Raw genomic sequence first — 14,237 nt, 5'->3', positions numbered from 1 at the left:
CGCGGTGTCCCCGCAAAGCTAAATGACCGAGTAGTGTACCAATAACAGCTTTCTCAGCACAGGCTTAATGTAACACATTCACCTCATAATACCAGGAGGACCCACCAAATGACGGGCACCTCTGTGTGGAACATTATGTGGAGATTTCACTGCATTTTCTTATAATAATACAATCATGTGAACAGCGGAGTTATAAAAAGGGTTATCAACTGATATAAGTGAGTGGACAGTACGAAATATGTGGTAAATTCTATGTAAAAATATCTTATACCCATTTCATGATGGCTGCTTGGTATTTGCAATAGCATTATCTATTATAGAGTCAATATATGATTCATCTCATTGCTTTCTTCATACGAAGAAGGTGTAATGGGGTAATAAACCCTATACTTAGGAGAGACACTTAGGCCTTCTTTACACAACATATTTCGGAGCTTAAAACGCTGGCTTTACGCTCCAAAACACACTTGAAATACGCCTGTAAACGGCTTATCATTCATTTCAATGGAAAATACGCTGTGTTGTTCAAACAAGGCATACGTTTACACTGCTGAATTAAAAAAAGTGCCCTATAAAAAGAAGTTTTGTATAAAAAAAAAAGTGACACGTCCCTTCTTGAAGCGTTTTACAAGCTGGTTTTTCCCAATTCCCATTGACACTTGCTTAGAAAATACGCTTCAAAAACGCTTGCGAAAATAAAAAACGCTGCAAAAACACCTGGATTTCCAAGCCTTTTTTCCCCCCTTAAAATCAGCCTCATATTCTTCTGCCTGAACATAAGCCGTGTGAACATGGCCTTACAAATAGTGATGGTGGGGGAGCACTGAAGCTAAATTACAAAGATATAAGAGCGGAAACATGGAAATGTTTCTGAAAATAGTACGCTGCGTTATTCTGCTCCATGTAAAGCGATCAGTGAGCCATTTTCCCATATACAGGACCAAAGTACATTAGCGGTCAGTCACTAGCTTTACAATATTGTGTGGCATATTTCAAGGGGATTGTCTGGTACGGATAACCGCTTAGCGCAACACAGGTCCCTCAACAAACACGTAAGGAAAACCATCAGAGGAATCTGAAAGCCACTGTAAGGGCATGTTCAGACGTGGCAGAATTCTGCAGACCCTGTCCGCATCAATGCCGCACATAATCTGCGTTGCAGATTCCGTTGCGCCTTTGCCTAAAATGTGCAGTAAATTGCTGCGGATTAGTCGTTGGGGATTGAGGTGAAGAGTACTTCCTGCTCTCTTTTAAAACATTCCATCTCAGTCTGGGTATAGACCTCGAAACACATAGGTCCAGCCAGAATGATGAAATATAATGTTCGTGAAAGCAATACGCAACGCAACACACATAACATCTGCGGATTTCATTGCGGAATTTTGCAACTCCATTGAAGTCAATAGAGAAATTCCGCCACAAGTCCGCAACAGCCAGTGTATGCTGCGGACACCAAATTCCGCACCGCAGCCTATGGTCCGCAGCGGAGTTGTCCGCCAACGTCTGCACAAAGATAACCAAAAAGGTGTGGAAACCAATGGACAGACTGTCTGCTGCGGATTTCTAGTGCGGACTGTCTGCAGCGGAATTCCACAGCAATCCCGCCACATTTGAACGTGCCCTAAGGCTGAGCTCACACGTCGCAAATTTGACGTGGATCTGAAACATCTGCATTGAAAATCTGTGACAAATCTGAAGCCTGTGAACACAACCTAAATGGTCATGGTCAAGAGTAATAAGTATAACTCATAGCTGCCAACATAGGCCTAAGTAATCACACTAAGCTAGGGAAAAGAACAAAAACAGGAAGATAAAAGCAATGTTCTCCATAACCAGCACAACAAGCTGTACCATTTATGACCCCGTGTAATGAATCATGAGTTTCCTCCTAGCAGGGTGTCCAGTCGTCAATACAAACAAAATACTGTGTCACATCGTGCGGCATAACATTCAGCTCCGCTGCTCCAGCTTGCCACCTGTCCTTGTGTAGCTACAGTACATCTGATCCACTACCTCAGCACAATAACAGGGACCTACACAGGTGTATTATACAGGGATTCACCAACTTTATATGGCAGTGAACTGAATTTCCTGAAAGGTTGGTTTAATATGAACACAAATTCCTGTACTTCGCTGCAAATACTGACGGGGATCAGAACAACAACTCTGCTGCTTTCACGCCATTACCTCTCTGTAGCCGGAGGTGATCAAGCCTAAACATGTCAGACTATGGAATAAACCTCCAAACGCTAAAAATAGCAGACAAAACATTTTCGTTTTTTTTGCCTTTCATTTAACTCCTACGTGCAGCTCGCTGCCGCAACTATGGCGAGTCTATAACCTCTGTGATGATGTATAACTGCTCATACAGGCTTTTTCTGTTACGTGCGGCTCCTACTAGATCATGCATGTCAGGCCTGCAGGCTTTCAGCTTTTCGCCATGCCTCGAGAGGACAGTGTGTTCCTAAATACGGGACTGTGCAATCCTGCCTCCAGCTGTGCATGAGATGCCATAAACAGCTTATATACAGCTTCAAATCAAAACCGATTAAGCTGCGGGACTTGCCAAATAAACGTACGCATCCACTCAAGTCATCACTGCCGTGGAACATGACAAATATTCTGACAAGGTTTACATTGCAGAATGGCAGTGGGGATTGCTGTAGACCCAGATGAGTTTGTGTAAAACCTTTGTTGTGCGAGAAGCTAAGAGAACAGAGAACAGCAGTCATACTCCTGTGCACTACCATAATATGACTGTGCTTAGGTAATGTGACCAGATAAAGTACACCTCGGTAATGTGTAGAGACAGAGGAGTACACCTAGGTAATGTGTAGAGATAGAGGAGTACACCTAGGTAATGTGTAGAGATAGAGGAGTACACCTAGGTAATGTGTAGAGATAGAGGAGTACACCTAGATAATGTGTAGAGATAGAGGAGTACACCTAGATAATGTGTAGAGATAGAGGAGTACACCTAGGTGATGTGTAGAGACAGAGGAGTACACCTAGGTAACGTGTAGAGATAGAGGAGTACACCTAGGTAATGTGTAGAGATAGAGGAGTACACCTAGGTGATGTGTAGAGATAGAGGAGTACACCTAGGTAATGTGTAGAGATAGAGGAGTACACCTAGGTAATGTGTAGAGATAGAGGAGTACACCTAGGTAACGTGTAGAGACAGAGGAGTACACCTAGGTAATGTGTAGAGACAGAGGAGTACACCTAGGTAATGTGTAGAGATAGAGGATTACACCTAGGTGATGTGTAGAGACAGAGGAGTACACCTAGGTAACGTGTAGAGATAGAGGAGTACACCTAGGTAATGTGTAGAGATAGTGGAGTTCACCTAGGTAATGTGTAGAGATAGAGGAGTACACCTAGATAATGTGTAGAGATAGAGGAGTACACCTAGGTGATGTGTAGAGATAGAGGAGTACACCTAGGTAACGTGTAGAGACAGAGGAGTACACCTAGGTAATGTGTAGAGATAGAGGAGTACACCTAGGTAATGTGTAGAGATAGTGGAGTTCACCTAGGTAATGTGTAGAGATAGAGGAGTACACCTAGATAATGTGTAGAGATAGAGGAGTACACCTAGATAATGTGTAGAGATAGAGGAGTACACCTAGATAATGTGTAGAGATAGAGGAGTACACCTAGGTAATGTGTAGAGACAGAGGAGTACACCTAGGTAATGTGTAGAGATAGAGGAGTACACCTAGATAATGTGTAGAGATAGAGGAGTACACCTAGATAATGTGTAGAGAAACGTGTAGAGATAGAGGAGTACACCTAGGTAATGTGTAGAGATAGAGGAGTACACCTAGATAATGTGTAGAGATAGAGGAGTACACCTAGATAATGTGTAGAGAAACGTGTAGAGATAGAGGAGTACACCTAGGTAATGTGTAGAGACAGAGGAGTACACCTAGGTAACGTGTAGAGACAGAGGAGTACACCTAGATAATGTGTAGAGATAGAGGAGTACACCTAGATAATGTGTAGAGATAGAGGAGTACACCTAGATAATGTGTAGAGAAACGTGTAGAGATAGAGGAGTTCACCTAGGTAATGTGTAGAGATAGAGGAGTACACCTAGGTAACGTGTAGAGACAGAGGAGTACACCTAGGTAATGTGTAGAGCCAGAGGAGTACACCTAGGTAATGTGTAGAGATAGAGGAGTACACCTAGGTAACGTGTAGAGACAGAGGAGTACACCTAGGTAATGTGTAGAGATAGAGGAGTACACCTAGATAATGTGTAGAGAAACGTGTAGAGACAGAGGAGTACACCTAGGTAATGTGTAGAGATAGAGGAGTACACCTAGATAATGTGTAGAGATAGAGGAGTACACCTAGGTGATGTGTAGAGATAGAGGAGTACACCTAGGTAACGTGTAGAGACAGAGGAGTACACCTAGGTAATGTGTAGAGATAGAGGAGTACACCTAGGTAATGTGTAGAGATAGTGGAGTTCACCTAGGTAATGTGTAGAGATAGAGGAGTACACCTAGATAATGTGTAGAGAAACGTGTAGAGATAGAGGAGTACACCTAGGTAATGTGTAGAGACAGAGGAGTACACCTAGGTAACGTGTAGAGACAGAGGAGTACACCTAGATAATGTGTAGAGATAGAGGAGTACACCTAGATAATGTGTAGAGATAGAGGAGTACACCTAGATAATGTGTAGAGAAACGTGTAGAGATAGAGGAGTACACCTAGGTAACGTGTAGAGACAGAGGAGTTCACCTAGGTAATGTGTAGAGACAGAGGAGTACACCTAGGTAATGTGTAGAGATAGAGGAGTACACCTAGGTAATGTGTAGAGATAGAGGAGCACACCTAGGTAATGTGTAGAGATAGAGGAGTACACCTAGGTAACGTGTAGAGACAGAGGAGTACACCTAGGTAATGTGTAGAGCCAGAGGAGTACACCTAGGTAATGTGTAGAGATAGAGGAGTACACCTAGGTAACGTGTAGAGACAGAGGAGTACACCTAGGTAATGTGTAGAGATAGAGGAGTACACCTAGATAATGTGTAGAGAAACGTGTAGAGACAGAGGAGTACACCTAGGTAATGTGTAGAGATAGAGGAGTACACCTAGATAATGTGTAGAGATAGAGGAGTACACCTAGGTGATGTGTAGAGATAGAGGAGTACACCTAGGTAACGTGTAGAGACAGAGGAGTACACCTAGGTAATGTGTAGAGATAGAAGAGTACACCTAGGTAATGTGTAGAGATAGTGGAGTTCACCTAGGTAATGTGTAGAGATAGAGGAGTACACCTAGATAATGTGTAGAGATAGAGGAGTACACCTAGATAATGTGTAGAGATAGAGGAGTACACCTAGATAATGTGTAGAGATAGAGGAGTACACCTAGGTAATGTGTAGAGACAGAGGAGTACACCTAGGTAATGTGTAGAGACAGAGGAGTACACCTAGATAATGTGTAGAGATAGAGGAGTACACCTAGATAATGTGTAGAGAAACGTGTAGAGATAGAGGAGTACACCTAGGTAATGTGTAGAGACAGAGGAGTACACCTAGGTGATGTGTAGAGATAGAGGAGTACACCTAGGTGATGTGTAGAGACAGAGGAGTACACCTAGGTAATGTGTAGAGACAGAGGAGTACACCTAGGTAATGTGTAGAGATAGAGGATTACACCTAGATAACGTGTAGAGACAGAGGAGTACACCTAGGTAACGTGTAGAGATAGAGGAGTACACCTAGGTAACGTGTAGAGACAGAGGAGTACACCTAGGTAATGTGTAGAGACAGAGGAGTACACCTAGGTAACGTGTAGAGATAGAGGAGTACACCTAGGTGATGTGTAGAGATAGAGGAGTACACCTAGGTAACGTGTAGAGACAGAGGAGTACACCTAGGTAATGTGTAGAGATAGAGGAGTACACCTAGGTAATGTGTAGAGATAGTGGAGTTCACCTAGGTAATGTGTAGAGATAGAGGAGTACACCTAGGTAATGTGTAGAGGTAATTTTAGTTAAGGACAGACTGCTGCTATATACAGGAAGCACCTAACTAACACAACACGAGTGAAAACTATGTCCATATACTATGTGCGTAAAAAAACCGCAACAGAACGGCAGCATTACAGAGACAAAAAACGCATGCAGTTGACTGCATGCGGTTTTCAAATGCAACAAAAGCGCAACAACGACGCACCGTGTGGCCTTAGGTGTACCCTAAGTTATTTTTGGGCATTAGAGTGACATTCCTCTTTTCGCAATACCAAAATGTAAAGGGGTTGTACACGTTCAGCAAATCAATGTTATTTTTTTATACAATATAAAGTTACACAATTTTCCAATATACTTTCTGTATTAATTCCACACGGTTTTCAAGATCTCTGCTTGTTGTTATACAGTAGGAAAATTAATTGTTTAATTCCTAACTTTTAATTATACAAAAAACTAACATTAATTTGTTGAAACCGGACAACTCTTTTAAATAGTGGGTGATCGTGGGATATGACCGCTGACAATAATTGAAAGGCCATAAAATTTAAATGTAGGGCCCCAGCAATCTTTAAAGTGTTCAAATCGTATAGGAGCGGAATCCTGTTCCTATAGTTCAGCACTTTACATATTTACTAGCAATGGACAAGAGGCAACATTATTTTTACTTACTGAAGATGTGGCAATAACATCACTGAGGACCGGAACAAGGGCCTTCTTTTGATTTCCTTCCTGAAGCAAGCGTTCTGCTGGAAGCCATCTTTAATATTCAGTATATATTGGTTGTGCCATGTAACGAAACGGACTTCCTTCAGTCCACGGCAGTTGGCTTCCTCTATCAGCTTCACCACAGGCTGTTATACAAAAAACACGATCACCAACAATGAAACAAAGGCATTGTAGACATTTCACGATATAGTGTGTACTGCTTTTTACAATAATGCTTTATTAGATTGATTAGAAGTAAGATGTTTACCTCAGAGTACTCTCGCCACCCAAAGTGATCTCTGCAATAGTATTTCCAAACTGTGTGGTAATTCGAGGCAGGGCCGGAGGTAGAAGAAGTAGACAGTCGTCGGATTTGGTCAAATTCAAGACTTTCATAAATAGTCATGGAGTCCAAGTTTACTAAAAAATCATGTCCCCTAAAAACAAAAATGTAATTCATTATTAAATGACACGTTTGAAGCCATTCAAGGTTACACTATATGAAGAAAATATAACCGGTTAAGTGACATTACTTATCACTACTATGTAAATCTGCATGCCATATATACAAAAGCGATTGCATATTCACAAATCAATTGGGCAACCAGAACTCACTCTCCTGGATCCAATTCTGGGTATGGCTTTAAAAATACATACAAAATCCACATCAAATCTGCACAGTGTGAACAAGGCCTTAGGGTTCAGTCACACGTGGCGGATTTTGTTCTAGAAATCTCTGCGACTGTAAATCAGTTTTATTCACGTGTGTGGAAATCCAAGCACATGCTGCAAAAACAACCCCATTCACGTGTATGGAATTGATATTCATTCGCAGAAATTTCTGCAACAAATCTGCCTGGTGTGAATATACAATACAATGTATCCACAGTGTGCACGTAAGAGACCCCGGGGTGATCATACAAGTCTAGATCGCCTCATTTTGTAGTTGTGTTTTTTTAGATAATTGAAACCTGACTGAATAAATCGCTGAACAGTTTCCAAATCACTGGCTAAACTGATGCCATATAAAAACAAGGTTTGCTATCGGAGTTTCATGTGCGATTTAAGCCTATCCGTGAATGAAAAGCGAGGAATGAATGACTTAAATGGGATCATCTGTTCTACAGCTGGAAGCAGAAACGTGAACGAAAAATGAAACTGGGCAGCGCTCCTAAACACAAGTCTGTTTTTGGAGAACTGAAAATGCTCAGCCCTCTTGTGCGCTATTCGTGCATGTCTAACACAAACAGCCCAACTTGTTAACCTTCAAACACATCTCCAAGGCAACACGACGTACCCCAAACCCCTTGTTATTATTAACCAATAATGACTGAGCACGACCTGAAGGAAAATATCGCACAAACAACGTGAAAACACTAAAACAAAGAATAAAGCAGGAAGGCATACAATAAATATACAGTATATGAGGGACACTATCCCCGTAAGAAGTGTCAGTCCCTATGCAGCCGTGTATGTATAGAATATGTGCATGCTGGGAAGGAATTTCTGGCTTCAGAGTAACTGGGAAGACGACTGCTATCTAAATATGTGCTTAGCACGACTATAAATAATCATTTGCATGAGGAAGACAGTGGTTGATACAGTTTCTCTCACGCTATCTCGCTAAGGCTGGACATTTTGCAATACAGAGACTTCTTAGATTAGGTATCATTAACCATGACGTGGAAAACTATTTACTTCATAGCCTCTCGTCAACATCTTGGTAAATTATGTTTCAGTCAGGTTCCGTTGCTTTTTGACAGCAAGAATAGGGTAGTCTGGTGCGCAATTCTTGCTGCCAAAGACAAAGAGGAATACCAAAGGACATATTACTAGTGAATGTGATCCTTTTTACACAGGATCTGTGGAAAGTGCATGGCTCCAGGAATAACAGAGTTAATACCAGAGTAAGACAGGTCGCTTTCTCTATGGGTCATGCACTGTTCTGGACGGAGCACAGTTCTCCGTGTCTGGACACCCCAACGTAGTGTTTGGAATGGAGTTCAGAATGTCAGACGTATTATACTGCTGGGTCTGGACAACAGGATGGCGTCAGGATCCTGTTGTTGAACAGGACAGAAAAATGTGACAGTCCCTGTTGTCTGTCTTGTTGAAAAAATGGATCCTAACGGAAATGGTCAGACAGAGATAAACGCACACTCTTAACCATGACGGAAGCCCCATTGACAAACTATGGCTACGTTAACGGATCAGTTTGAAAGAAAAATAATATATGAAAAAAAATCGAACAGAACTTTAAAACGTATAGCCAAACGTGGTGTGAAACTTGCTGAAAAATGGTCTGGATAGTGAATCAATACACACATTATACCATACAGGGGTTTCTCTTTCCATACCAAATAGTGCACAGATGGAATGTTACGTGACTATCAAAACGCTGTCAGCGGCACCGAAAACAGCCCCAATCGTCAGGCTGATCTCTGCGACAGGAAGCCTGACATGTTTACATCCCAAGATGTGGTCACAGAACTGTTAAAAGTGATGGTAATCTCTAGACACCTTCATATAAACACTCCGCTCACATATCTTATCAACACGTCCCCTGTTTAGTAGGTTTCTAGTTTAGTCATCTGTTTTTCAAGAGTCACATCTGTCACAACTGCGTTCTTTAACAGACTTGGCTTCCCAGTAAACTTGGATCATGAATTTACCCTTCGTTTGCTGCAGTATTATTTAGCCATACACCCCTAATACCGTGCACAGTACAATGTGTTCCTACCAGGCGCTCGTAGGTAGCTCTGACTGTTCTGTAACATCACGTTACACCTGCTGGTTGTACTCAGCACAGGGGTATACTTACTAAAAGGTGAAGATGGCTACAGAGGTAAGACAAACATTAGTCTTCAGGCACGGATAGGTAAAATAAAAGTGCTTTGCAGAAACCTGTGTTTTATAAAAAATAAATAAAATAACTTTACTCGACTGGATTACACTTTCGATGGTGCATGGCGCAGGGTGATGAGTCTCGGTCGTTGCAGCATTGAGCGACACAACGTGAGCGACGTAGCTGCAACATGACGGCTGCCAAAAGTTGCAGCTTGTTCCAATGTGCACAATAGTTTTATGCAATGTTAGTGCTCGGGGTTAAATCACTTGAGTCATGTGTCCCTTCACATGGCAGAAGCCCTGGCACATAGGTATTTCACAATGTCGGCTTACTGTCACGACTTGTTTAGGTTATAAGAATTCCCTCTGTACCTCAGCCAGTAAGACATAATCAAAACAGATTTTCAGCCTCTGGATTTAACCACGAATGTTGCTATTCACTGACAGCAATCAGATTGAATACACAAAGTATAAGAATGTTGCATAACTTTCCCTCATTCAATGTTTAAAGTATACCTCCAATTATATACAAAAACGATTATAGTGCAGGATCTAGCAAAATAATATATTTTTTCTATATAACTTGTATAGTGGATTGGGCCAGGCGCGGTCTGTGCGGCTCATAACCGCACAGTGGGAGACAGCATCCTGCTCCGTCTCCTAGGCACCTGTCTCCAGTAAGGGAGTGTAGAATGTAATGGGATCCTACAGTGCTGGAGACGGGAGCCTAGAAGACAGAACAGTCCGCCGCCGATCCGTGCTACTATTAGAATCCACTTAAGCAAGTTATATAGAAAAAACAAAATCCTGAACTATAATTCTCTTTCTATATAAATGGAGGTACAATTTTAGCTATTTTTACATAAAACCAAATCAAAAAAGGTATTCTGTCATCTTGTGATACTGCACGGACGGGCCGCCGAGTGTCACCCACATTTGCGGCCCGTGCTCATAGTAATAAGTATAGGAGCACAGCCCAGACAGAGACCCGTAAATATACGGGAAGGTGTCCGTGGCCGATAGAAATGAATGGGTCAGTATTTTATCCGCAATTATGGATCCGTAATTGTGGATAAAAGATACGGTCGTGTCCTTGAGGCCAAATGTAGTGATATATCAATGTATAACTGGGCAAATTTGTCATCCAGGGGTCTGAGACATCGCGGTAAAACCCCCATAGTATCTGCAATGGTGCTCATTTTGGTTGTATCCCAGCTTGTCAAGAAACAGGTCTGACTAAGACACGGCTGTATTGGATTTTTAACATTCCAGTTATAGTAGGCGACCTGCTAGATCTTCCCAGTTAATTAGTGGTTTACTCCTCCTTTGTACTTTTTTACATATCATTTCTCTTGGCTGTATCCCTGGTGCGAGGCCGGTATTATTGCGGAGGTGCTCCATGACTGGATAATTAGAACGGATATTATAGCGCAGCTTTTAATCACGGCACAGCGCACTTACACCCACAGATCACATTCAGATCCTCAGCCCATAATTACTCAGGCTGCTGCGTGAGATACAAAAGGACAGATGAATTTTAAGCAGGCGGCGAGGGTGTGGAAAAGTGGGGGTCACTGATTGAACTTTAATAGATTGTCATGTTCCTTGTACCAATTCTACACTTGCTCTTCAGATTTCCAGAGAAAGGAAAGCTTTGTGTAATTAGGTTACATTATTCCTAGACATGACACGGAGATGTGGAGGCCAATGAGGAAACCTATTTTATCTTCTGCCTCTCATGCCCCATAACTAAATGTTTATCAACAGATCTCACCAACAATCTAATGTCTATAGGGCTGCCAGACCCTCACCCAAAACGGAGGTTAGTGGAAAAATAAATAGAAAAAAAAATGAATTTTGCCCCTCAAATCCATTTGCAAAAGGTGACATTTACCAATCGCCGCATGTTAAGCTGCAGGAGTTTTCTTACTTTTCACTAGAATGTACTATTAATGTGACTGATGCGACCCTCGATGATAAAGAAAACAAAGGGGCTGCTTATTTTTCAAACCAAGATTTTCATACAATGAGGAAAGTTACCAGGTACCAAAATAGGTCCAATGTAAAAAAAAGTGTCCTTGTTGCCCATAGCACCCAGTTAAAACATAACCGTTTCTGCCATTAAGTCATTGTTGGGAGGGTCTTTAAACGGAGAAGTTGACACTTCCACCAACTGCTGGAACGGAGGGGCTGTGAGTGTCACGTTTGGCAAGTTTCTTCAATCTCTAATGAAATCTGGCATCTGATTGGTTGCTGTAGGATACTGCTCAACTTTTTGTTCTACAACACTTTTTATTCATGGTGCTCAATGTCTCATGTCCTGAGGCAAAAACGAATGTCACTTAGGCTATGTTCACATCTGCGTCGGTGTTTTCCGTTGTTCTGCTCCGTCAGAGGAGCTGAAAAACCGGAAACTACGGTTCCTTTGCACAATGGATACCGCCAGCGGCCAATGGAACCCATTGACAAGGTGTCCTTGATTTTACCGGAAACAATAGCACAGCCCCTAATGGAGCCTCCAGTGCAGATGTGAACGAGGCATAAGCTCTAAGAGAAACAGTTCTCCAGTTACATAATGTCCATGTTGTGTAATAAACCATGAATAAAATGCAAAAAAAAAAAGTGTAACAAAAACAAAACAAATATATAAATAAAAATAGACTAATACGGGCAGGTAGTCTGGATTAAGGGATTATTCAGGACAGCATGTAAGAGGACTGATACACGCAATGTGCTTCTTTCATGGCTTGTAGGACAAAGTATTTCTACATCAAACCTGAACCCGGATGTGATCTTATTGTGAAGAGAATGAAATCAAGCAGCACTATTTTATTACAGCAAGTGTCACGAGGCTCCTCATGCCCTGGTGACATGTACAAAAAGGACACATGATACACCAAAGTCATTCCAACTGCTGAGCTTTAATATAAATAAGTTCTGTGAAACATGATGTGCTCATTAATTAACATTAAACAAACTCTAGTTGTAATATTCAAGTCTCTGTTAGGGGAGATTCACACGAACGTTGCGTTTTTGCGCGCGCAAACAACGCAGCGTTTTGCGAGCGCAAAAACCATTTGACAGCTGCGTGTGTCATGCGTGTCTGATGCGCGGCTGCGTGATTTTCGCGCAGCCGGCATCATAGAGATGAGGCTTGTCAACGCCCGTCACTGTCCAAGGTGCTGAAAGAGCTAAATCTTTCAGCACCCTCGACAGTGAATGCCGAACACAACAGCGAAAAACCTGTAAAAAAAAAAGATAAAGTTCCTACTTACCGAGAACTTCCCGGCCGTTGCCTTGGTGACGCGTCCTTGGTGACGCGTCCTTGGTGACGCGCCTCTCTTGACATCGGGCCCCACCTCCCTGGATGACGCAGCAGTCCAAGTGACCGCTGCAGCCTGTGATTGGCTGCAGCCTGTGCTTGGCCTGTGATTGGCTGGAGCTGTCACTTGAACTGAAGTGTCATCCCGGGAGGTCGGACTGCAGGAAGGAGACAGGAGTAATCGGTAAGTTAGAACTTCGTTTTTTTTTTACAGGTTAATGTATTTTGGGATCGCAAGTCACTGTCCATGGTGCTGAAACAGTTTAACTCTTTCAGCACCATGGACAGTGACTATCTCCTGACGTCGCGTACCGATAATTTTTTTGCCGGGATCGGCCAAAACGAGTTTGGCCGAACCCGGTGAAGTTCGGTTCGCTTGTCCGGCTTCGCTCATCGCAAAGACACTCCGTTTGGATGTTCGGAAACAGAAAAGCACGTGGTGCTTTTCGGTTTTCATTCATCCTTTTCACTGCTGTTGCGCGAATCACGCTCGTCCCACGGAAGTGCTTCCGTGTGGTGCGCGTGATTTTCACGCACCCATTGACTTCAATGGGTGCGTGATGCGCGAAATACGCAGAGTTATTGAACCTGTCGCGCTTTTTGCGCAGCAGACAAACGCTGCGCAAAAAGCACGGACTGTCTGTACTGCCCCATAGACTTGTATTGGTCCATGCGTGCCGCGTGAAAACCACGCGGCCCGCACGGACCGAATACACGCTCGTGTGAATCCCCCCTTAGGCTGGGTTCACACGAGCATGTTCGGTCCGTAAAGGCTGGGTGGCAACTAATATGAAGACGTTTGGGCTACCTTGTCGTGGATAGGTGTGTGTAAACAGTGGAGGTTTTCAGTTCCTGAATTCTGTTTTTCACTTCTCAGTGCACATGAGTTTCTGGACCCAAGACATTGAATACTTCCTTTCTATACTACAGCACTAGTTTTTGCAATTTTTTTGGAGCTTCAGATGGGAACATGTAAATAATAATCTTTATTTAATCTTTATTGATATAGCGCCAACATATTCCGAGGCACTTTACAATTTAGGCTTCGATCACATCTGCGTCAGGGGAACCCATTAAGGGAACCCTGACTGAAACAAACGGAAACCATAGGTTTCCGTTTGCATCACCATTGATTTCAATGGTGACGGATCCGGTGCAAATGGTTTCCGTTTGTCTTCATTGTGCAAGGGTTCTGTCGTTTTGATGGAAGCAATACCGTAGTTAATTGTTTCAGTCAGGGTTAGGTTCACCCCTGACGCAGATGTGAACAAAGCCCTAGAGGTACCATGTACAGACAATATCAGACATTACATAGTGACAAACTAATCCACAATTCATACAAGAGAAGCCTGTCCTGCTCGAAACATATGGT

General features: G+C 42.6%; 1 protein-coding gene across 1 annotated transcript in view; it reads right to left on the bottom strand.

Moving 5' to 3' along the window:
• Positions 1 to 14,237, bottom strand: part of TIPARP (TCDD inducible poly(ADP-ribose) polymerase) — a 37,578-nt gene that overhangs the window by 3,120 nt on the left and 20,221 nt on the right. Inside the window, exons 3-4 of the mRNA XM_075864016.1 lie at positions 6,965 to 7,133; positions 6,661 to 6,842 (exon numbers count right to left, since the gene is read on the bottom strand). Of these exons, the coding sequence (XP_075720131.1) occupies positions 6,661 to 6,842; positions 6,965 to 7,133 (351 nt within the window). The remainder of the gene's footprint in view (positions 1 to 6,660; positions 6,843 to 6,964; positions 7,134 to 14,237) is intronic.

This window comes from Rhinoderma darwinii, chromosome 4, assembly GCF_050947455.1.
Source record: "Rhinoderma darwinii isolate aRhiDar2 chromosome 4, aRhiDar2.hap1, whole genome shotgun sequence".
NCBI classification, from domain to species: domain Eukaryota; kingdom Metazoa; phylum Chordata; class Amphibia; order Anura; family Rhinodermatidae; genus Rhinoderma; species Rhinoderma darwinii.
Note: the sequence above shows the minus strand (reverse complement) of the source record. Positions and strands in the feature narration are given on the sequence as shown.